The sequence below is a fragment of the Thermobia domestica genome, chromosome 11, assembly GCF_964235325.1.
Source record: "Thermobia domestica chromosome 11, izTheDome1.hap1.1, whole genome shotgun sequence".
Taxonomy (NCBI): domain Eukaryota; kingdom Metazoa; phylum Arthropoda; class Insecta; order Zygentoma; family Lepismatidae; genus Thermobia; species Thermobia domestica.
This window is the reverse complement of record NC_137464.1, coordinates 14,695,028-14,720,433: the sequence shown is the minus strand read 5'-3', so window position 1 is coordinate 14,720,433 and position 25,406 is coordinate 14,695,028. Positions and strand designations below refer to the sequence as shown.

General features: G+C 34.8%; 1 protein-coding gene across 2 annotated transcripts in view; it reads right to left on the bottom strand.

Moving 5' to 3' along the window:
* Positions 1–25,406, bottom strand: part of LOC145663912 (legumain-like) — an 83,465-nt gene that overhangs the window by 19,660 nt on the left and 38,399 nt on the right. For both annotated transcript variants that reach the window (XM_081730096.1, XM_081730097.1), the window contains exons 7-10: positions 22,381–22,450; positions 15,655–15,773; positions 8,436–8,606; positions 229–339 (exon numbers count right to left, since the gene is read on the bottom strand). In XM_081730096.1, the coding sequence (XP_081586222.1) occupies positions 229–339; positions 8,436–8,606; positions 15,655–15,773; positions 22,381–22,450 (471 nt within the window). The remainder of the gene's footprint in view (positions 1–228; positions 340–8,435; positions 8,607–15,654; positions 15,774–22,380; positions 22,451–25,406) is intronic.

Here is a 25,406-nt window from a genome sequence, read left to right as displayed (position 1 = left end):
GTTATTGTATTAGCATTAATTGTTGATGAAATTAAATATTATACAATTGACTGAAAAATTAACAAAATATCTATAAAAATGCTAATAAATAAATCAGATGTGCACTCTTCACCCATACAATCTTTCACGCCATTTTGTAATCTCTAAAACTCGAACGAACAGTAGAATGGTCTACTTAGGTATATTGATGGTCTGTCTAGAAATAAACAATGTAGATGTTCTATTTACCTTGTGCAGATGTTGCAGCTCTAACTCCAAATGATTCTTCATCTTTCCTTCTGCCTTTTCGAGTTTCTTCTCTAATATTGCTAGTGGTACGTCACGACTTGAAACAATATCCTGTAAACAAAAGAAACATTCAGGATATTACTTTGATGTTACATACGTTGTTGTGGTCCGTAGTAAGTGGAGTTGCTTCTATATTTCAGTCTGCACTTTTAACCCACGCAGTACAAAAATTAAAATTAATCAGAATTTTTGAACCTTCGTACATTTTGTGATCTGTGCTATAAAGTAATACCATACTGTAAAGCAATGATCTTGTACATTGCCTTATCCCGTTTATGCGGGGTAGACATTTCTGATGATTCACTTCCATCTTGCTCTGTTCGAGTTCTTCTCATCATCTGTTAGCCTATTTTCTTTCAAGTCTGTATTTAAAGGACCCATTTTCTTATTGGACCTCCCCACCCTCTTATAGCTTCCACCACCATTTGCCCCATCCTCTTTACCTACTTATCCTCATTAACACATCACTTAATAAGTTCGTAGGATGACAGAGAGATGTCGCTACTATTCACAAATCCATATGATGTTGAAGAAGTACTAACCATCAAACGATACGTGTCAAAATTTCATAACAATCTGAAGTTAAGTTCACAAGTGATAATGGTTTTAGTGACGCTACTTGTGTGGTTTTCCAAAACAATGGAAAAAATCTGAATTTCGTGTGTTGATAAAGCATTGCTTTTTAATGGAAAAAAATATCGTTTAAGTAAAGCAATGGCTTGACAAGTATTATTTGGACTCTACTCCATCGAGACAAATGGTAGAGAAGTGTTTTACTGAGTTTAAAAACGGCCGTACAAACACCGATGACGCTGAACGCTCTGGTCGCCCAAATTCTCCAGTTGTTCCGGAAAACATTAAAAAAAAAAAAAAAAAAAAAAAAAGTACATGGCCGATCGTAAATTGAAGTTGAGTCAGATACGTACGTAGCAAGGCAATGTGTTCACTATTTTGCATGAATATCTGTCCAGAGAAAGATCGCGTTTGCTTACAGTCGACAAAAAAAAAAAAAAAAAAAAAAAAAAAGCGATGTTTGGAGCTGTTTCAGCGCAATAAAAAGGATTTTTCATGAGGTATGTGACAATGGATGAAACATGGATCCATCACTACACTTCAGAGTCAAATCGGCAGTCAGCTGAATGGATAGGAATCGGCCGGCGAAAGCCGCCAAAAGCGACCAAAAACGCCAATTCGAGCTGGTAAGATTTTGGCTTCCATATTTTAGGATGCGCATGGTATTGTATTTATCGATTGCCTTGAGAAAGGAAGAACCATCAATAGCGAATATTATATGGCATTAATGGTACGTTTGAAGGAAGAAATTGCGAAAAAAAACGACCACAAATGAATAAGAAAAAGTGCTCATTCACCAAGACAATGCACGGTGTCACAAGTCGATCGCAACAATGGCAAAATTGCACAAATTGCACTTTGAGCAGCTTTCGAATCCACCGTATTCTCCGGATCTAGTTTCCAGAGACTACTATTTGTTTGCAGACCTAAAAAGAACGCTCCAGGGAAAGAGATCTGCCTCCAATAAAGAAGTGTTTGTCGAAACTGAAGCCTATTTTCAGACTAAAGATAAATCGTTCTACAAAAAAGACATTGAAATGTTAGATATACATTGAAATGAATATATCACTCTTGAAGGAGATTATGTTGATGAATAAAGTCGAATTTTGCCTAAAAGTCGTTGTTTTATTAATCATCCTACGAACCTACTGAGTGATGTGTTACTTCTCACGAAGTGATCATATAATCTTTCATATATGTTTCTGATCTTATCCTTTCTGATGAAGCCACACAGTCAACTTAGCATTTTATATCAGTCACATCTAGTTTTTTTCTTTTGCGCCTTCTTGTTTGTTTCTTTGTTAGTAGAGGTTTAGCGTCCCTTTTCAACACCGAGGTTACAGGAGACGTGAACTACAGTTTAAGATGGAATCTGAACTACAGATTGCGTTCGAAGTTTAGTGTTCTTCCACTGGGAACCTACTCCGAAACCACGTGCATCAAAAACATACGCGCTCACCACTAAACCAGTGAAAAGAGCTTTGCGTCCTCTTGATTCTTCACGTTTCTGCTCCATATAATATTGCTACAATTTTACAAGAACACCTGATATCTTTTTCAGTTCATCCATCTCGTCCATTTCAATATGACACATATTCTTAGTCAAGAATCGAACCAATATGTTTAAATGTACCCACTTTCTTTAGCTCCTACCCTTTCATCTGTACACTTGCTTCACTTTCTCCTCCGAAGTGTATATAATCTGTGAGAAAAAGCGGAAAGGCTATTACTCACCGCAAAAAATATCTAGCAGAATTTTCTTCTACATGCAACAGGTAGCGCTTCCTTTATCAGCCTGTGGTAGACTTCACAAAAGGATTAAAAAAAAAAAAACATGAAGGATGATTAAAAAATGGTTAAAAGGTTAGGATATGTAAAAAAAAAAAAATCTTCTACCAACAAATCTTTTCTGCGGTGAGTAATAGCGTTTCCGCTTTTTCTCATTGAATATAATCACCGCTCGCAATATTGTGATATGTATATAATCTGTTTTCTTTCTACTGGCTTTCTAATTCTCTGTCTTCTAAGTCTCTTTTCCACTTGTTACAAATGGAATTTGGGTGCCATTTTGAGAATAATAATTCTCTTTGTTTTTTCAGATTTATATTTGTAAGTTAGTTTTGGATATGTATTTGGATATAAACTAAAAAAATCAACCTTAAATATTACTGCGACAATTCACTTACAAATATCGGCAGCGTGCGAAAGCATTGTTGCTTCAATTTCAACAAACTGAAGCGCACCGCAAGAATTCCGGTGCTAGACAACAGCAGAAAATTTCTGATTGGTTGAACTTAATCAACTTGCTTTCTAGCAGCGAGAGAAAAGATAAAGTAAAGCAATGCTTTTCGTGAAGGACATAATAGTTTGACAAACGTGTGAGAAGTGTGTTCCAAAGGTGAAGTGATTGAAGGTGTGTGTGTAACCTTAGAACCTTAAAGAGTGTAATAGTATAAAAGGACCGTGTAAATGGATATGTAGGATCTTCTACCTTATTCAACGTAGTTTTCATCGTTGGATTTTTAAGGCAATTTCTTGCTTTTAGAAGGTAAAACTAAGCTAAGACATAAGCAAAGAAAACACGCGGCTATTACGAAACATTATGACAAATTTTGCTAATTTAACCAGAACTTCACGACGTTAGGAGTTGATGTTTAACTCTTGTACATTATAATTATTTGTCAGTAATTATTTCAATTGAACTAGTGTGATTAAAGTTTTGTATAATAACTTGAATTCGATTTGATGAGTTTCTGTAACCCCTTTAAATTGTTGACGCAACCTTTTCCGAAGTGTGCCGAGATCACTGTGCACGGCAGAAAAGAGTAATTACCAGGGGAGATAATTTTAACCAGCGTGCTGAGCTATTGCTCCATAAAGGATAATGATAACTTGTCTAATGTCTGTCACACCCGAGGAATTAGTTTCCCAATAGTTGGGGTTGACAGGATGTCCGCTCAAGGCAATCTTCCTCCAGGTCGGTGACACACTCTTCTAGTTTATGTTTTGTTTCTTTTCTGTTACACAAATACAATATCTTCTGCAAAAAGCACACAGAAAACTGTGAAGTGATATACTATACAACAATATCTTACTATTTTTCAAGCCTAAGACGTTTGCGTCAAAGATAGCAACCAGGGCCTAGAGTTGAACGGTCACCAGGTTATGGCATATGCTGATGACGTAAATTTAATAGGGGATGACAGGAGAACAATAGAAAGAAATGCACAGATCTTATTAGACGCTTGCAGGGACATTGGTTTAGAAGTGAATGCAGAGAAAACTAAATACATGGAAGTGCGTCGGGACCGTCATACGGCAAATTATGGATGTGTTCAAATATTAAATAATACTTTTGATAAAGTGGATACTTTCAAACATCTAGGATCGCTCATGTTCACGAAGAAATTAAATGTCGAGTAAAAGCAGGGAATTCATGTTATTATTCACTTCAAAATCTCTTGTCGTCGCGAATTCTGTCGAGGAATTTGAAGCTTAAAATATATAAAACGATAATCATGCCTGTTGTTCGGTATGGTTGCAAAACATGGTCGCTTACGCTGAGGAAGAACATAGACTGAAAGTTTTTGAGAACATCCTGAGACGAATATTCGGACCCAAGAGGAACGGGAATGGGAGATGGCGGAAACTTCATAAGAGGAACTACATAATTTATACGGTTCACCCAATATTGTTACAGTCGTCAAGTCTAGGAGGCTTAGGTGGGCCGGTCATATAGCTAGGATGGAAGAAAATCGAAATGCTTTCAAAGTCTTGACTGGGAAATCAATCGGAAAACGACCACTAGGAAGACCTAGACACAGATGGGAGGACAATATTAAGATGGATCTCGCAGAGATAGGACTACAAACTAGAAACTGGATCCAGTTGGCTATGGACAGAAGTCAGTGGAGAGCTTTTGTGAACGCGGCATTGAACCTCTGGGTTGCATAGGCCATACAGTTAGTTAGTTAAGACGTTTATCGCTTTTATTCCTTGGTTGAGTATTTTTACCAACATTTCAATTGTTAGTAAACCTTAGCTCGTAGTATTGACCTGTATTGTGGAAGTGCAAATGTTAGTAGAAAAAAATAAAAAAGGCATTAGTTGTGTTTTAAGATTGATTTAAACCTATCACTAAATTCTATACATTGTAAATAAACACTCTCTCACGTAAGTTGTTAGTCGCAATTAGCTAATTGTAATTCTTGATCTTCTTCTCTACCTTCTACGAGGTAAATTCTATCGAGCTGCAGACATATATCCTATTCACTTATATATTGTGCTTGTCCATTATATTGACAATTTGCCTTTCGCAGTCGATTCATAACAGTAGATAAGACCTGGGTCCACCATTACCAACCAGAGTCCAAAAAAAAGTTCCAAGCAATGGAAACATCCCTCAACTCCCCTCCAAAGAAGGCCAAGTCAGTGCCCTCAGATGAAAAAGTGATGGTTTCAGTTTTCTGGGATTCGGAACGGATAGTGATGGTGATTATCTTCCAAAGGGGAAACTGTGACTGGGGAGTACTATACAGGTCTTTTACGACAACAGCGTGATAATAATCGGCAGAAGCGTTGTAAGAAACTGACAGCAGATGTACTTCTCCATCAAGACAATGCCCCTAGCCACAAGTCAGTCATTGCCATGGCAGCAATTCACAATTGCGGTTACAGATGGGTCCCCCACCCACATTATTCACCTGATTTGGTACCTTCTGACTTTCACCTCTTTCCAAAGCTCAAAAAAGAACTTAGAAGGTACTCATTTTGACACTGCTGATGACGTCATGCATGCCGTAAATGAAATTTTACATGCCTTCGACAAATCATTTTTTTACCAGCGGTATTAACGCACTTGAACACCGATGGGCAAAATGTGTTAACTTGTCAAGGGTCTTATGTTCAAAGATAACACCAACCATAAATTCTCTAATACTCCGTTCATAGGTAAACTTAGAACTTTTGTAACAATCCTCATAACGTAATTTAAAAACTGTACAGTTTTAATTTAATTATTTCAAAATAGGATTTAAAATAGAACAAGGGCCTTAACCATATTTACGAGGGTTGGAACTTAAATAGTGGCAATACTACTGTGGAGACAATATGTAATGAAATGTACTAGTGGCGCTGATAGCGCACGTTGTTGACATACCTACCTAACCTCCGAGCAAATTGAATCGCCCGTCCCACGTCACCGGCAGGTGCACAAGCAAGGAAAGCACAGTCACTTGTGAGCGAGCGGTCTAACGTAAAGGTGTCACTATGTTTTCGAAACAGGAACAACGGAGTTGGATCAAGATTGAATGTGCCAGAGGTCGTACAGCACAACAGTGTCATCAAGGGCTTCAAGAGGCGTGTGGGGAATCGGCATTGCCGTACAGAACAGTGGCACGGTGGGTAAAAGCCTTCAACGAAGGTCGGCAAACTGTGGCAGACATGCATCGGACAGGTCGTCCTAGCGTCTCTGAAGAGGAAGTGCAAGCTGTTACCGCGTTAGTGGATAGTGATCGACACCTGACGATTCGTGAGCTCGCCCACGAAACCGGATTAGCGCATACGACTGTGCTTCGCATCCTGAAGGAATTCCTGGGCATGCGCAAAATTGCATCACGATGGGTTCCTTTACGTTAGACCGCTCGCTCACAAGTGACTGTGCTTTCCTCGCTTTTGCGCCTGCCGGTGACGTGCGACGGGCGAGTCTATTTGCTCGGAGGTTAGGTAGGTATGTCAACAACGTGCGCTATCAGCGCCACTAGTACATTTCATTGCATAGCAGCGTCTCCACAGCAGTGTTGCCACTATTTAAGTTCCAACCCTCGTATATCTGAACACTAACATGCCTAGTACCCTAATAATTTGTAATTTGTTTAGTCACCTAACAACATAATTGCATGTATTTGATACTGATATTTGTTAGTTACAACACCATCTCTCATTTTATTCATGAACGCAAGACAAATATAATATTCAATGTATCTTTGGATTTGAACCTATTTTCTGTGTCTGTCTTTGATGGCGCAGCAGACCAAAGGCTCGGATGGACAACTAGTAACAACTAACCCGAGTATAAGAGCTTCGCTTCGCTCAGCTCAATAAATTACGATTTATTTATTTATTTATTTTTATTTTTATTTTATTTTATTTTATTTTATTTTTTTTTTGTTTGTTTGTTTGTAAAACTGTTATGTCATAAGCAGCCCATACACGTAAACACATGCCTGAAGAAACAGCCCGACTTGTATGAAAAATGATAAAACCACAGGCAAGTTGATCGTGTATGGCCTCGTTCATTCATGTTAAAAGTTTTCAAAATCTTCTGAAAACATGTTTGATGTTTTTGCCGTTCTGCGTGCATGTTTACCGTGTATGGGCTCGTTCATGCAAGGTGGCTGTTTTATATTTAGGTCCGCCAATCACGACAGCGGAAGAAATCACGTGAGTCTCTCCTCCGTCGCATGCCAAGGTCGTGCAGAAAGAAAAAGCACGCGTTTCCTCGTCCTCCACATTTCTCCAACTACTTTCAGTATGTTGGACAGCACGTTGGTACGTGTGTGGGCAAAAAATTCTTTCAAGATGCATGATGAAAGAAACCTTTCATACATGTTGGTAATGCAAGTGCGTGCGTCTATGGTGCGCTATACACGACATTTCTATCAGATGGTGATTTCAATCTATTCAAACCAATGTATTCAAGTTCTAGACATTTTGGGGTAAATTCTTACGACAATATGACAAGATTTCTTGCGAATTTAAAGCAAACAATGAACAGTATGACAAACCTCAATACCTTCCAAAAATCACCTAAAATTTAACGTTTTTCGACTCACTACGTGCTTCACTATCCTTCTTCTTCTTCTTCTACTACTACAACTACTACTACTACTATTTTATTATTATTATTATTATTATTATTATTATTATTATTATTATTGCTGAGAGATATTTACGTATTTCATAGAGATCTAGGTATAGTTTGAATGCAGTTTAACATTACAGTGAAAAATGGGGAAAATATTTGGAAAGGATTTTGACAAATAATAAGTAAAAGGTAGTATCTGACAATTCGTTTGAGGGGAAAATGAAAATCGTGGACAATTCTGTCAAGGTTTCTCGCTGCATAATTCTGTAAACTTCCCAATTGTAATGTGAAATTTAGAACCAGGAAATGTTGTTTTACTATTATAGTTATTTTTAATATGCTTTGTGTCGGATTGATTCCCGATCAAGCACAGAATTTTTACAGTTTTTAACCTACATCTTTAGATAATTGAATTAAGAAACAGGGAACCTTGGCTTAGAACAACAACAAATATTCTTATTAGCCACTGTCTGAATAACTTTTCACTTCCTCATTGAGACGTTCCGTTTCCGTTTAACACATGTTTCACTGTATGGAAATCTTGTAGAAACATCAAGGACCGTAAACGTTCTTCGGTTTGGAACACATTTTTCCTGAGGACAAGTTTCATTACAGACAGGTTCTACTGTAATAAGCGAGTTTAAAACAAGAAAAGCAAACTATGTCAATAGTTAACACGTATAGACGGAAAATTGTCTAATGTACTCACTGTTATTTCTGGCTTATTACTGGTAAACGTCGTTGCAGTTTCGGTCCCTTGAAATTCCGAAACATGCATTGATCCAATGTCCAAATCTCCATATTCTTCCACGTGACTGGTGTTCGTTTCTCTTCGAACTATTTGGAACTGACGATGTATTGTCTCACGGTTTAAGTTTTCCTGAAAATCAAAGAAATGAAATCATGTCAGCTTATCTAACACCTATATCTTTGTCTACCCATATTAAATTTATGAAAGTTATTTACCGAAAAATAGTGAAAACAGTATAGTAAAAGTGTACACTCATGTCCAAAATGATTGTCGCATATCTATAACTGTCTTCTTGTAAGAATATAATTTGATAATGATTTTGCAGGGTACTTTTAATACTGATACTATGTGTATAATTGGGAAATATATATTTGTGCTAAATTTCATAGGAAAAAATTATAAATACGAAAATTAGAATGAGTAAAATAAAATGTTGCTAAATGGACAAGAAAGTTTTATTTTCGTTTTATTGTTCTTATTTACTGCTCTTTTGAGATGAAATTTGCCACATACATCTCTTTGCCGATTGTACATATACTAACATTATAAGAAATACTGAGCGAATTCGTTATCAAATTATATTCTTACAACAACATATTTACAGACATGCGACAATAATTTTGGACATAAGTGTACATAACAATAACCAAAGTACACTGCAAATAATAAATTAAGACTTACATGTCCGCCGTTCTGTACAACGATAAGAAAACAAAGTAATACATTAGCACAGATGGCGAGACTTACAAAGGATTTGTGTCTCTCTGGTCCCGCATTTTTCAGTAAAAATTAAGAAGATACTGCAAAAACACAACATCAAAGTTTCTGAAGTTCCTCCTAAATCTACAGAAAAATATATAATAAATTTTAAAGCATTTTTCTACAGATCCTCAACATAGTAGTAGCATTTATCGGGTTAAATGTCAGTGTGACAAAGTATATATAGGTCAAACAAATAAGAATAGTTGTACTAGAATAGCTGAGCACACTCGCAAATCGAAATCTCTTGCAACAGTTATCTGGATTGGCAGCGCATCTTAAAGACCATAACCATAGCATTGCGGGTTCATGTTTGATAGAGAAAGCAAAAACAACAACTGCACGTAAAACTAAAGAAGCCTATTACATTCATAAAGAGAAACCTATATTCAATTTAGATAAAAGAGACATAAATACGATTTGTAGATCTTTTCACTACATATTTTTGCTGTCTGGAAGGTACGGAAAGAGCAGTGAACAACAGTGAACAGTGACGAGTTAGTGACCATTTGCATGTGTTCATTTTTGACAGACGACTTGTGCTTCACATTTTTTTAATCTATTTAACCATTTTTTTTTAAACCTATCCACATTTCTCCTCCATGGATCCAATTCTCTTCGAACTGGATCTAAGCTGAAGGTGGAAGAAGGATCTTCCGAAAGCGCTTAGACTTAGAAAATATTTTGTTTTTTGTGATGAGTATTAGACTTTTTCTTGCATTTTTTTCCAATACATTAGTGTATTTGGATTTTATTAAAAGACCAATTATTTCGAAGTTTCTTAAAAACCACAGACATCTATGTCGAGGTAAACAGTGTCAATGAAGTTGTAAACGGAGTTACCAAACTTCACGTATTCCGGCTGTGAAATTCTTCATCCAAAGAATCATGAAACAAGATTCCACTTGAAAAACTGGAGAAAAAAAAAAAAAAAAAAAAAACTACCGAACTCACAATGCACTGTAAAATATAATAATAGATATACTGATGCAATACACTAAATGATGTATTAGCTATAACGAACTGTGTTTCTTCTTGAAACCACCACGATTCTAAGTTGCAAGTCACTATATCTGTTAGAATCTTAAGAACTATGAAAAACTGCATTAAAAAAAAAAATATACAATCATAACAGATTATGGAAATTCTCAGTGTGAAAGTTTTTATATATGAGTACTACCAGATTACAATTTAGTGACTAGTCAACTTTGCATCATGTTACAAAGCTTGATTATATTATCCCAATTTTGATCAAAAGAACCACGATCAAGATTGAATTTAGGCTTTATAGTTATAATACAGTAACTAATAAATGATTAATGGAAGTTTGGACTAATATCTTTACGATATTGGATTAATAATTAATTATTAGATAATGGAGGGGAAAGCAGAAAAATATTCTACTTTTAATTTTTTTGGGGGGGGAGGGGGTGAGAGATTGGCCTAACGATTAATTCCTAGTTAATGACCTCACAAATTACCAAAATTTTATAATTATCTTGTTTCGGGCCTTGATTAAGAAGTTATAAGTTTGTAAACAATGGTTATTTTAAAACTAATTCCATTTCGTACAAATTACAGAAGAGTAATCCCATTGTTGGTAATCTATTTTTAAACCTTTATTGTGATACCAAGCAACAGTTTGAATACAATACTTTATTTGTGCATATGGCGCTGTAAACACATTATTGGTAAGTATTGGGGAGCTTTGCTTTCATTTTTTATTCGATTTTTACTATTTACAATTCATTACTTTGGACAATTTTATTATTTGTTACAATTTTCATATACTATATTTCATTTTCAATATGTTTATGCGCCGCTTATCCTTCTTTATTATTACATTAATAGTGTGATAAACAATTTTACTTAAAACAGGCAAATTCGGCCATCTTGGCTCGTGCCGTTTTAGTACATTTATTTATTTCAAACAATTTATAATTAAAACAAATATAGTGACGTAATCCACAAGGCCTTAAGGCTGGGACTTCCTTTATAATTCTCCCTTAAGGGAGGTAACTGAAAGAAAAAGACTTGTGCATATTAGGAGTCAACAGTAATCTATTTATTGTCATGGATTCAGATAGTTCTTCAGAGTTTTCTGCCTGCCTGTTGGTAAACGTATTCATTGGAGAGTAAGTTTATTTACTTTAAACCTGTAATATACTTCAGATACAATGATAGAATATTCTTGTGTACAAGATACAAGACCGCACGAAAGTGTGCTTTTTTGTTATTTAATTTACTGATTTACGTCCGTCGGTTCACACACATTCAGGTTACACGAGACGATCAAAAATTAATCTTAGAAAGTCAATACATAATCCCCATGTTCTGAGCGGGTTCGAACCAGCGACAGATAACTCTTTCAATCACTAGCCTAATGACCATACCATAACGATTATTGTACTTTCCTCATAAAGAAAAGGGGGTCGCATCTAAATCCTTGTATTGATGGCAAAATAAGTTTAAAATAGCATGGAAACTGGCAAAATCTCAAAAGTGAAAATGTAGCATTTAAATAAGTATAACTAAATGAAATGAAGTGATATTAAAATTTAAAAACAATAGAACAGGTAATTGAGTTAATACTTAGCACGCATTAAATTGCACTATTAGGAATTACAGTTAATTTACAGGGAGGCTAGAACTTATGTTTTGTCAGAATATGATTTTTGTTGCAAAGTTTGAAATTTTAGAGCTACCCCATGGCAACATGGTACACGTCTTCGCTGTGAGAGACTTGAATTCGATCACCGGTGGAAACTCATGTGTATATTTTTGTTATTCTAGAGTAGACATGTGTATATTTTTGTTATTCCAGAGTAGACATGAGTATATTTTTGTTATTCTAGAATAGACATGTGTATCTTTTTGTTATTCTAGAGTAGATATGTGTAATTATATTTTTGTTATTCTAGAGTAGATATGTGTAATTATATTTTTGTTATTCTAGAGCAGACATGTGTGTATTTTTCTTATTCTAGAGTAGACATGTGTATATTTTTGTTATTCTAGAGTAGACATGTGTATATTTTTGTTATTCTAGAGTAGACATGTGTATATTTTTGTTATTCTAGAGTAGACATGAGTATATTTTTGTTATTCTAGAATAGACATGTGTATCTTTTTGTTATTCTAGAGTAGATATGTGTAATTATATTTTTGTTATTCTACAGTAGACATGGGTGTATTTTTGTTATTCTAGAGTAGACATGTGTATATTTTTGTTATTCCAGAGTAGACATGAGTATATTTTTGTTATTCTAGAATAGACATGTGTATCTTTTTGTTATTCTAGAGTAGATATGTGTAATTATATTTTTGTTATTCCAGAGTAGATATGTGTAATTATATTTTTGTTATTCTAGAGTAGACATGTGTGTATTTTTCTTATTCTAGAGTAGACATGTGTATATTTTTGTTATTCTAGAGTAGACATGTGTATATTTTTGTTATTCTAGAGTAGACATGTGTATATTTTTGTTATTCTAGAGTAGACATGAGTAGACATGTGTATCTTTTTGTTATTCTAGAGTAGATACGTGTAATTATATTTTTGTTATTCTACAGTAGACATGGGTGTATTTTTGTTATTCTAGAGTAGACATGTGTATATTTTTGTTATTCTAGAGTAGACATGTGTGTATTTTTGTTATTCTAGAGTAGACATGTGTATATTTTTGTTATTCTAGAGTAGACATGTGCATATTTGCACACGTACGAAACAACTGAGGAGTAAATTTCATTAGGAGAAGTACCAATTATGCAAATAAAACATTTTGTTTTTTTGTCTACGTCTGCAGTGTTACTCCCATCGCAAAATAAATTTCTTTCAGCCTTTTAACACTAGGAAAGAAAAGATCTTCGTATTACATCTGTGATACATGAACATAGAATGAAGTTAGAGGATCATACAAGAAAAAGAATGGACACTACCAGAGTTTTTTCATAGGAACTTCACTTCTGTTGAGAAATTTGAGTATTTCTTTCATGATGATGTGATAACTATGATAGTTTCGTATTCTAATTTGTATGCCTCTCAAAAGTATGAAATGAAACATAAATGTTCTTTTGGAGGAAATGTATGCTTCTTGCTGTACTTCTAAGCGGATACGTTCAAGAGCCAATATACCATATGTATTGGGATGAAAGTGAGGATACGCATAACGAAGCAATAGCGTCAGCCATATCACAAAACAGATTTGAACAAATTTTAAGATACATCCACACATGTGACAACACAAACATCAACAGTAACGATAGATTTGCAAAGGTAAGAAAGTTGTGGGATATGCTGAACGAAAAATGGTTAAATAATTAAGACAACGGAGTAAATCTTTGTGTAGATGAAGCAATGACACAGTATTATGGACGACACAGTGTAAAACAACATATACAAGGAAAGCCAATTAGATTTGGCTATAAAGTTTGGTGTTTGTGAACCCGGTTGGGTTACCTTATCAGAGGAGAAACTTATCAAAGGGGCAACAACTGGAAATACACGACAGGAGTTGAACGTTGGTATACGAGGAAGTGTTGTTCTTGATTTGATCTCGGCGTTGCCAGGGGGAATCCAGCTACAATTTTTGCTTTGACAATTATTTCACCCCATTTCGCCTATCGGAAGAAATAAAAGACCAAGGATATGGCGCAACTGGAACGATTATGGCAAATAGAGTTGAAAATGCAACTGGAAAAGCGAGAAAGAGGAGTATTTCATCAGGTAACAGACTACAACAGTGGTATAGCCCTAATTCGATAAAATGACAGAAATATTGTTACCATTGCATCAACTCAAGCAGGAGTACATCCCATGGCCAAAGTTAAGAGGTGAAATTGGACATTAAAGAAGGACATCAAACTAAATTTGCCAGCGCGTTTAACAATTACAATCTCTTCTTGGGTGGCGTTAATTGCTTAGATGAAAATATCTCAAATTTAAGAATCAACATACGAAAGAAGAAGTGGTACTGGCTAGGGATGGCCAGAACCGGTTCCTGATGGAACCGGTTTTCGGGTCTGAACGGATCCGGTTTTTCGGATCCATGTTTGGAACCGGTTTTTCGGATCCATGTCTAGAACCAGTTCTGAAACCGGTTCCTAAGGTCCGGTTCTGAAACCGGGTTTTCGGATCTTCGTGCCGGTACTAGGGATGGCCATAAAGTTCCGGTTCCGGCAGCTGATTGCTTTTCCTATAAGTGTGTCTGTTGTCAACGCTTCGTTACTGCATTGCATGAGAGTTGTAAGAATAAAGGCGATAAACTCAATTTATTGGAATTCACACGAGAGATGTCTGGATTTATCTGTGAAAATACGCATCCCACAAGAGTATGGAGGGAACGCCAACAAGAGTGAAAAGCGTTGAAAAAAGAGTGGCCAAAGAAATTCGATACGACATGGAAGATCATTTGATTGTTAGTGCCGAAAAACAACCACCATGTGACCGCAAAAATGTACCAAAAGTGCAATATTGCATTGCACTCCCGATGCTTCTTAGAATTTCATACACGATAAAATCACATGTTATAGAGACTCTGTCTTTCTTAGATTTAGGAACTCCAATCGTTGCTAGATAAGAGTGACAGAACTCATTGGCATAACTTTCTATGTGAGTATATGATTTGGATTATTCATTTTATATGTAATAATAATAATTTATTCTGCATATCTCATTAAAAATAATATTGTATGCTCTATATAAATACTAGAAATTAGTTGGTTTTTAAAATACTTTAACAAATATCAATACAGCAACTCAAACTCAAAGTTGGTATTAGTTTTTATTTAAATTTATACCTACCTTGTCGTGCCCGCTGTTCCATTATTGGAACATGGTTAATCAGGTAGCTAATATGGGTTAACAGAAAAGTTAATCATCGCATTGGACTAACTGTCCGCAATTATGGAAAATTGGCCTATCAAAAAATTACGAAATTTGTGAACAAAAAATTAATTTGGGAATAAATGGGTTAATGTATCTGTAACCTATTATTCTATATTGTTGAGTTACATCATCTCTGAATCCTAAATAATCTTATAACTACTTTGTTTTCCTGACAATTTAATAATTTCCCTCACAAAAATCAAATTCCGTGATTTTCCAAATCTGTGGGAACCCTGTTCAACCATCAGGCCAAATTTCAAATCCAAAATTATAGCTCGGACGGCACTGTCGAAATGACGTGGAAAGACCTCATACATATGATTGGTTAATTTGGAGTTTAAAGCCCCTTTTAAGCAATGTGTTACGTGAGGTATCTGTGGGTCCCGAAAAACATTAGCTCCCAGCAGGAATCCAACCCGGGTCCCTCGCACAGAGCTTCTAGTTAAGTTTTGATATATGCCATTGTAAGTATACTTGAAAATAATGCTTATGTAAAACGTTAAACTTATGTAAAACACAATCATAAATTACCTCGTCTGAATCCTGCATCCACATTACACTGTAAACATCACCAAGATAAGTTTCTCTGTAATCATCAAAATAACACGCATATGAAGATTCCTGAGGATCGGCGGCCGTTGTTGCAAATACTGAAAATAAAAAACGGAACCATTTAGTTATAAATTTAGGCTTTTCTTATGGTGTTAAAAATTAATTCTTATCTATTAACATTATTCTGTATGCATATTAATGAATGATATATATATTTAAAAACAATAATTTTTTGCATCTTCAGACCATATAAACTAGAAAAGCTCTGAATTTTGGATCTAGTTAGTTAGCAATCCAAGGTTGTCAACTGTACGTAAGAGGAAGAACTCTGGTTCTATCATTTCTCTTCCCTAACACTTGTAACTTGAGAAAGTATGTAAAATGAAATGATTGTGTATAGATAAGGGAAGCAAGAATTTTAGCAAAATATCAAAATATTTTCGTAACTAACCGAGGTTACATCCAATTCTAGTATTTTAAACTTCCAACCAAACACAAAGTGGTCTATTCCTTTTTATATTTTCTTTCTTGGAAAAATAGTTACTTATCCATGTTTACTCTTATATTACTACTAGCAGAAGTGCCTTAATCGCTTAGAAAGAGTTAAGGTTTATGGGAATCAACTGAAAGGTATTGATTATCATTAGAGCCCGGATTTTCATGCACAAACCATCCCGAGATAAGTATGCAAATATGCACGAAAAGTATAAAAAAAATATACACTAAAATATGCATTTAAAAATTATCATTATATTGCGAACGGTGATAATGATTAGAAATAATGTAAGTAAAAGGCTAATAGTCATCGCAAGAAACAAACCTCATTACTAGGAAGTACTTTCGATGAACATCGTCTTCATCGTCAGCCTAGGCACACTTCAAAAAGGATTTAAACCATAAAAAGAATTTTTAAAATGTACGAAGTAAAAATCTTCTTGTCACTATAATTAGACATATGTTAATAGTAATTCACTTGTCACAGTTCACTGTTATTTACAGTTTTTTTCTTTTTTCATTATCTTCCAGACGGCGAAAATGAGTAGCAAAAGCATTGATCCAAATAGCATTTATGTCACCTTTATCTGAATTAAATGCCGGTTTCTTCTTATGAATATAATAAGCTTCTTTAATTTTCCGTTCAGTTGCTGTTTTTGGTTTTCCGATCAAACATGAATTAACAATGTTGTGGTTATTTTCTTTGAGATGTGATGCCAATCCAGATAACTGTTGTAAGCTACGCGATTTGAACGTGCGAATGTGCTCAGCGATTCTGGTATAAATATTCCTTTTTGTTTGACCTATATACCGTATTTGCCGGCGTATAAGACGCACCCCGTTTTTTTGGGAACGATTTTACAGAAAAATATAATATGTTAAAATTTTATTAATTTCCATAATTTTTTGTTCAAGCATTTGTTATATTTTATTTACTTTAATCATAAAATGTAAACAGATATACTGTAAAAAGAGAGAAAAAATACATGCGTTCATGACAAAAATACAAGAACATATTCCATGTACGTTACATTCATCTAAATGGCTTGGACAAAAAGATCACAAACTTGTTTTGTCACATTGGAAGACTTCAGTCATCACTGTTACTGCTATCAGCAGAACTTGAAACTTCATCACGTGCCGTTTCACCAGAAGCAAAGTTACCACTGTCTTCATACAGTAAGTCGTCCTCAGAACCATCCATATCGTTACTGATTCCACATTTTTCATATGATTTTATGACAGTTTCCTGTTTCACTTAATCCCATGATGCTTTCACCTATTCGCATATTTGTGAGATACTGGGTTTCTTTCTTCTTCCTGTGGGAGTGACTTCGAAGTCAGCAGACCTCATCCACGTATTCCGTTTCTCTCTCATGAATCCCTTGGAAGGTTTGTTGATAGAAACATCTAAAGGTTGAAGCTGGCTTGTCAATCCTCCCGGTATTACGGCTATGTGCGTTTTCATATCATGCAGTTTCTTCTTGACAGCCTCTGTTTTGTGGGCATGAAATTCATCCCAAACAAGTAAGGACGGTTTCCTTACGAGTCCTCCAGGGCGCCTGGACCACATCTTCTCTATCCACATCATAATTCCGTTTTCATCCATCCAACCCTTTTCATGAACGTAAATCACTACACCATTTGGTATTTGTTCTTTTGGTAAGGTTTCTCTTTTAAATACCAAGAATTGCCTCAATTTCGTTCCATCTGCACAATATGATAACACAACAGTGTAACGAGTTTATTCATGACCAATGGTTTTCACAGTAACAGTTTTTTTGCCCTTTGAGTCCACTGTTTTATTTAAAGGTACATCAAATGTGAGAGGTACTTCATCCATATTGGCTATTTGCGAAAGCTGAAATTGTTTACGTTTTCTGATTTTTAAGACATATCTATGAAATAAGACATATCTATGAAACTGTATAATTTTGTCCTCATATTCAGCTGGCATTCTCTGTGCTATTTTAGTTTTTACACGCATAGAAAGGCGATTTCTTTTCAAGAATCGGGAACACCATGAAGTTGAACCAGTGAAATCAGTGATACCTGTACGTTCTGCCATAGATTTTGCTTTGTGGATTATCATCTTTGTAGACACTGCAACCCCTTCCTTCCTTTGGTCTTCAACCCATTTTCTTACATCCTCTTCGAGTTGTGGACATTTGACGACTCCTCTGCGAAGATTATGCTTAATGGAACGTTGGGTTTATGTATTTTTGGAAGACCATATATAATGGGTAAGCCGACACAGGAAACAAATATGTAATAATATCAAGGCAACAATATAGTGAAAAATCCATGAATGTGCTCGTAAATCCCGTTTCACTGTGTGTAAATGCAATCCACTACATTCTTTGATAGCAACAACTAACCAGTTGATTAATAATTCTCTAATAATTCCTGACGAAGTTAAAACAAAACTAAATATCCATGATCCAAGCTTCTAATGCATTTAAAGAAATGATTATTATTAAAGAAATAATGATTATTTCTAATGCATTTAAAAAGTTTAACCTATGCGCTGAAATAGACATTAAGAAGATAAAATCTCAATTTCGTACAAAAATATCTTACCTTAATGACCTCTGTTGCAATGAACTGTCAACGCTTTTCTTACGTTTTCTTCTGTAAATCCTCTGCGTTTATCAGTGGGAAACTTTTTGTTGATTGAAAAGTTCCTTTCTACATCAGCAGAAGTCACTGGTGCATGTGACAAACACCAAATGCATTCGTGTGTTAGGTCCTCTTCCAATTCCTTGTTTTCAAGATTAAGTACATTTGCAATGTCACATATTATTTTCTACCCGGGATTCTTGCGAAATAATTGGCAAAGTTTATCTGACGCTATTTTCGCAACACCGTGAGTTTCACTGGACAAAGTCTGCGATAATTCGTCGAACAAGGAGAGAGAATACTGCAAAGAATTGTGACGGGATTCCAATTGTCTGCTAATTTCAGATATTCTTGACAAGTGGTTGCATTGCCACTTGTAAACAGCGACTGCATCATCGGGATTTAGTGAGTCTACAACTGTCTTCACTTGATTCAAGTTATTTACATAATACGATAGCTTCTAGCCACGAGCCCCATCGGATTAAAACTGGTTGCGAAGATAGCGGAACATTTTTCACAACTTCGCGAAAGATACGTACGCGCGATGGAGCTTTCACAAATACTTTCTTACATTTGGTACAAGCGCGTTTACTTCCGGTTATTGGCATCTGATTGTTTCTACTATGCGATGAAGACCGTGTGCAAGACAAGTCAGGTGGACTAATTTAGGATACATTTTATTGTATTATTATATACATTTTATTCTACATCTGCGTTTACAAAGTGATTCAGTTCACTTTAAATATAACCTACTTTCTTGTGATATTCTCTGAAATATGCTTGTATGCAGCAATAAATTTCGGAAATATGCAGTGTCCTGCAAAGTTTACGAAATATGCATGCACATCGAAATCAACTCAAAGTGCAAACTGAATGCACTTATATGCGTCTCAAACGAATCCTTACAAGTCCGTCGAAAAAAAAAAAAAAAAAAAAACTTTCCACACGTTTCTGCATATTACTGTAAACATGCATTTTGCATATAAATCCGGACTGTAATTATCATTTTCGCTTCACCAAGTCGCGTTAAATATCTTGTACTGACGTCTACACCTAATAAAATTACTTCTCGTATTCTAAAACAATAAATTTGACTTAGGCTTTTTCCAAAGTCAATCCAACAAATGTAACTAGTCTTCTCGAACTGTAAATTAGAATAATTTTACTTCCGTGGCAGCTATTACGAAAAATTTTTAGGTTTTGCATCCCTCTCCCGAAATCAATGAATTTTCTTAGTTACCCAAATATAAACTTGTCCGAAGTCGGAACCTTACTAAACAGCTTTCTTGCACCCGAAAACGAATCTTTAACCCAATATTATAAATATCGAAGCCTTATCCCTCCTCTGACGTCTAAATAATTTTTTTCGAGTCATCATTTACGTGAACTATTCCTAACGTCGAGATCAACTTACACTGTTTTCTCGCAACTATGAAATATAAACTTTTTGATCGTCTATAATGTTCGTGTAACAAAACACCGAAAAAATAGGGAAAATAGCGGGATTAGTCGGATTGACTATTGTAGTGTAAATTAGTGAATGCTGCCGCACGAAATACTAAAACCATAACTTTCATTCCAATAGTAACAGCTTTTTTATAAATTCAGCACACTTGACTCTAAGTTAAAGCTTTTTAGGTTTCAAGCTACAACCATGGATGCTCTAAACCACAATATACACACAACATACGTGCTTTCATTATGCACGTCTTAAACTCTTACTTTTTTTTTTCTACTAAGGAATACATAGATAAGTTATTGCAACAAAGAATTGCTCGTATTCTAAACACACCATATTTTCGATTAATTTCGATCTTCTTTACCCTATAACAGATAACAGAGACAAAGTTGAAGACAGAAAAGGTACGACTGAAGGTGGAGAATGTGAATTTGATTGAATGTGCTATACGTCCTATATACAGCATCAAGGTTATGAAGGGAGGACTAATGATTTACGTAAATTTTTAACTACATCAGGATTGCCATTTAGTAGGTTGGCGGGTGCACACATTATGCAAGATTACCTGGCACAGAACAAGGTCATTTCCCACAACTCTACCTCATTTTCAAGAGAAGTGTATTACAAGAGTGCGCCATAGATCTCAGTCAGAAGAAGTAATCCTGAAGATTGGAAAAGTAAGGCTGAAAGTAGAAAAAGAAATTTACAAAAACTGGAAAAGTAAAGCTGAAAAGTAGAAAAGGTAACGTTGAAGATTGGAAAGGTAAGGTGGAAAGCAGAAAATGTAATGCTAAAGATGGACAGGTAAACCTAATAATAGAAATGGCTGACGTTGAAGATTTTAAAGGTAAGGTTGAAAGCAGAAAATGTAATGCTGAAGATGGAGAGGTAAACTTGATAATAGAAAAGGTAACGTTGAAGAATGGGAAGGTAAGATTGAAGGTAGAAATTGTAATGCTGAAGATGGACAGGTAAACCTGAAGGTAACGTTGAAGATTGGGAAAATTAGGCTCAAAGTGAAAAGGTAATATTCAAGAGTGGAAAATTAAGGTTGAAAGCACGAAAAGTAACACTGAAGATTGTAAAAGTAGGGTTGAAAGTAAAAAGAAACAATTTTAAACATTGGAAAAATAAAGCTAAAAGCAGAAAAGGTAATGCTGAGGATGGGGAAGGGAAGGTTAGAACGAGAATTAATGCTGAAGACTGAAAAGGAAGGCTAAAGGCAGAAAAGATAATGCTGAAAGATAAAATTGAAAAAAAAAAAAAAAAAATTATAAAATTGGAAAAGTAAAGCTGAAAAATAGAAAAGTTAATGCTGAAGATTGGGAAGGTAAGGTTGGAAGGAGAAAATGCAGGGCTGAAGATTGAAAAGGTGAGGTTGAAAGCAAACATGATAATACCAAAGATTGGGGAGGCAAGACTAAAAGTAGAAAAAGTAATGTTGAAAGACTGGAAAAACAAGATTGAAAGTAGGAAAGGTAATAAGGAAGATTGTAAAGGTATGGTTGAAAGTAAAAAAGGCAATTTTGAAAATTGGAAAAGTACAGTTGAAAGCAGAAAAAGTAATCTTGGAAGGTAATATTAAAGATTGGGAAGGTAAGGTTGGAAGCAGAAAAGACAATGCTGAAAATTGGGAAGGTAAGGATAAAAGTAGAAAAGGTAATGTTGAAGACTGGAAAAGTACTGTTGACAGTACGAAAGGTAACACTGACGATTGCAAAGAGAATGTTGAAAGTAGAAAAGGTGACGTTGAAGACTAAAAAGATAAGGTTGAAAGTAGAAAAGGTAACAATAAGTATTGTAAAGGTAAGGTTGAAAAGAGAAAAGATAACATTAAAGATTATAAAGATAAGGCTGAAAGAAGAAAAGGTAATGCTGAGATTGCAAAGATACGGTTGAAATTAGAAAAGGTAATGTTGAGGATCGGAAAGGTAAGGTTCAAAGCAGAAAAGATAATAGTGAAAATTGCAATAGTAAGACTCAAAGTAGAAAAAAAGTTGAAGGTTCAAAAGTAAAGTTGAGGATAAAGATAAAGCTGAAGAAATCGGGGAAAAGTAAAGATAAAAGAGGAATGGATGAGAACATAAGGTAAAGTTGAAAACAGAAGACGATACTATTAAAAATAGACTTACTGTTTATATTGTCTGGAAGAACTGACTCGAACATTGAGCCGGACTCACATGCTTCAACATACAACACCAACTATAATAACATGAAAAGAACAGGAAATTATTTTAAAAACCCTAACCAAATTTAAATTTGAGTATAATTAGAAGCCAATATTAAATTTAACTTTTGTATGCGTCAATATACAGAGTGATTATAATTAAAGTCCCATTTTCAAAATACTGTAAACAAAGAACTACTGGTCAGAATGACTTCAAATTTGAACTGAATATACTTGAAGAAAGGAGAAACGGTATGGCATAACTGCTGTAAGATGCATAACGAAAGTAGATTCGGCTACAAGTCACATTTTGAATCGAAATACGACGGCTTTGGCATGAGTTGCTTATTAAACAAACTGTACAGTTCAATGTGCATGATTGTTTCGGTTATGTGACGGAAAAACTGATTTCCAAGTCATTCAATAGTTGTGGCACTGTTAGTGAAAATCCTATCCACCAGGGCAAGGTCGTATCACATCGGATGGGAAAAATTGGTTTTTAATTATCCTGGAGATGGAAATGGGCTTCGTCTGTCCACAAAATGTTTCATAGCCATTCATTGTCCACTTCCATGTGAGCAAGAAATTCTAGAGCAAAAGTATGTCTAACTGCATGGCTTTCAGTGCCATCTACTGCTATACTTTGGAACTTTTGTTTCCTTATGCCATACCGTTTCCCCCTCTTTAAGTATATTCAGTACAAATTTAAAGTAATTTTGACCAGTGTTCTTTCTTTACAGCATTTTGAAAGTGCAACTAATTATAATCACCCTGTATATAGTATACATACGAGCCCAAAGATGAGACGTATACAAATCGATATGCTCATTGGGCTAACAAAACCATACGGGTGAGTGTGAACTCTTATGCGTAGTTTACGAGAAAATCGACTAAAACTATTTTTTTGTAAGCCTAAAAATCGATGCTGTACTATTATTACCACATAACCTACCAAGATCAAACTGATAATCAAGTACACTCTCATCAAGCACTATATTATAATACTAGCAAGACGACAGTACACAGTATGGTTAATGAGACGTATCATAAAATAATCATTAACTTATTAATTTCAGTAGTTTAACCTCTTATTATAAAAGCCCGAAAATACTCACATGTTTAATTTTATAAAAATTTAAAATCCCGAGTATACTCGTGTTAAATTCTGTTTCATCGTACATGTTTTAAAATTACGATTATACTCGTTTTCCTATGTTTCTGCCAGATAGTGGTGTTAAAATTGTTGTTTGTGTGTCTTTCCGGTAGATGTCATTGTAATCTCCTCCATTCAACATTCCACTTTGTTTTCGTCTGCAGTAGTGCCTGGGATAAAGCAAATTTTGGCGCCTTCATTTTCTTCCGTGTTTGTTGAGGGTGTTTCTCTTATGTTTTGTGTTTATTTTGATTATTCAAATCTATTTTCTTGCTTATTTTTACAAGTTCCATACGTGATATTGGTCCCATTGCGAGCACGAGTATAGTCGGGGATTTTATATTTTACGAGCTTTTCTGATGAATCTATCTCATAGTTGACTTGTCAACAATCAATATTATTATCACTATTTATAATATTCTTACGTGATTATTTCAACTGAATAATTAAAAAAGAATATTAAAATCGAAACACCTTTCTGTTCTAAATCTATACAATACATATGAAGTTAGTTGCTGAACGTATGAAAGGTAACACTGAAGACTGTGAAGGGAATGTTGAAAGTAGAAAAGGTAACATTAAATATTGTAAAGGTAAGGTTGAAGGGAGAAAAGATAACATTAAAGATTATAAAGGTAAGGTTGAAAAGAAGAAACGGTAATGCTGAGATTGCAAAGGTACGGTTGGAATTAGACAAGGCAGTGTTGAGGATCGGGAACATAAGGTTGAAAGTAGAAAAGGTAATGTCGAAGATTGCAAAGGTAAGATTGAAAGTAGAAAATGTGATGCCGAAGATTACAAAGGTAAGATTGAAAATAGGAAAGGTAATACCGAAGCTTGCAAAGGTAAGATTGAAAGTAGAAAAAGCAAGTTGAATGTTTAAAAGTAAGGCTGATGATAAAGCTTAATTACAATATTGTACAAAAATGAGAAACATTAATAACACCTAGCTAAACAAAATAACGCACTTAAGGATAAATTGTCATGCGTAGTTTATCAGAAATTAATTTTTATGCCGCTAAATTAGGTTATATCGTTCGTTGGCAATAATAACTGAATTTTATTCTGTTGAAACAGGTTCTTTATTTATTTATTTATGCTCTGTATATTTTTAAAACATCTTGTTAAGTAGCATATTGTATTTAGTGTTGTTTCTCTTATCCTAGCGGTGAGACACATACTACTTGTAGCAGTAATAATAATATTGATGCTGATGATGGAAATCACATGCTTCTTTGTGATTGATCTACTGAATATATATATATATATATATATATATATATATATATATATATATATATATATATATATATATATATATATATATATACGAGGAACAGTGCATAAGTCATGGCAACTATTTTTTTTTTCGAAAATGGTAACGAATACAAAAAATTCTGACATATGCAAATGGAAGGTTAGTTCATATGTAAACATTACATGTAGGGAGATGGATGAACACACACACCACCATAAAGTTATAGCACGAGAAAAAAGACAAAAAAAATGTGTCGTTTTAAATGTGTTTTACTATAAATTGCAACATTACACAATAGTACTTAGAAACTAAGACCATTCCATGGCAGTGTGTGATAGATTCTTTGGGGGTCTACTTCTAGGGACTATAAGACGTCACAGGTACGTGTACTATTGTCTATTGTTGCAATTGACAGTAAAACACGTTTGAAACGACAAAAAAATTTTCGTCTTTTTTCTCGTGCTATATCTTTATGGTCATGTGCATGTTCATCGATCTCCCCACATGTCATGTTTACATATTAGCTAATCTTCCATTTGCATATTTCAGAATTTTTTTATTCGTTACCATTTTTGAGAAA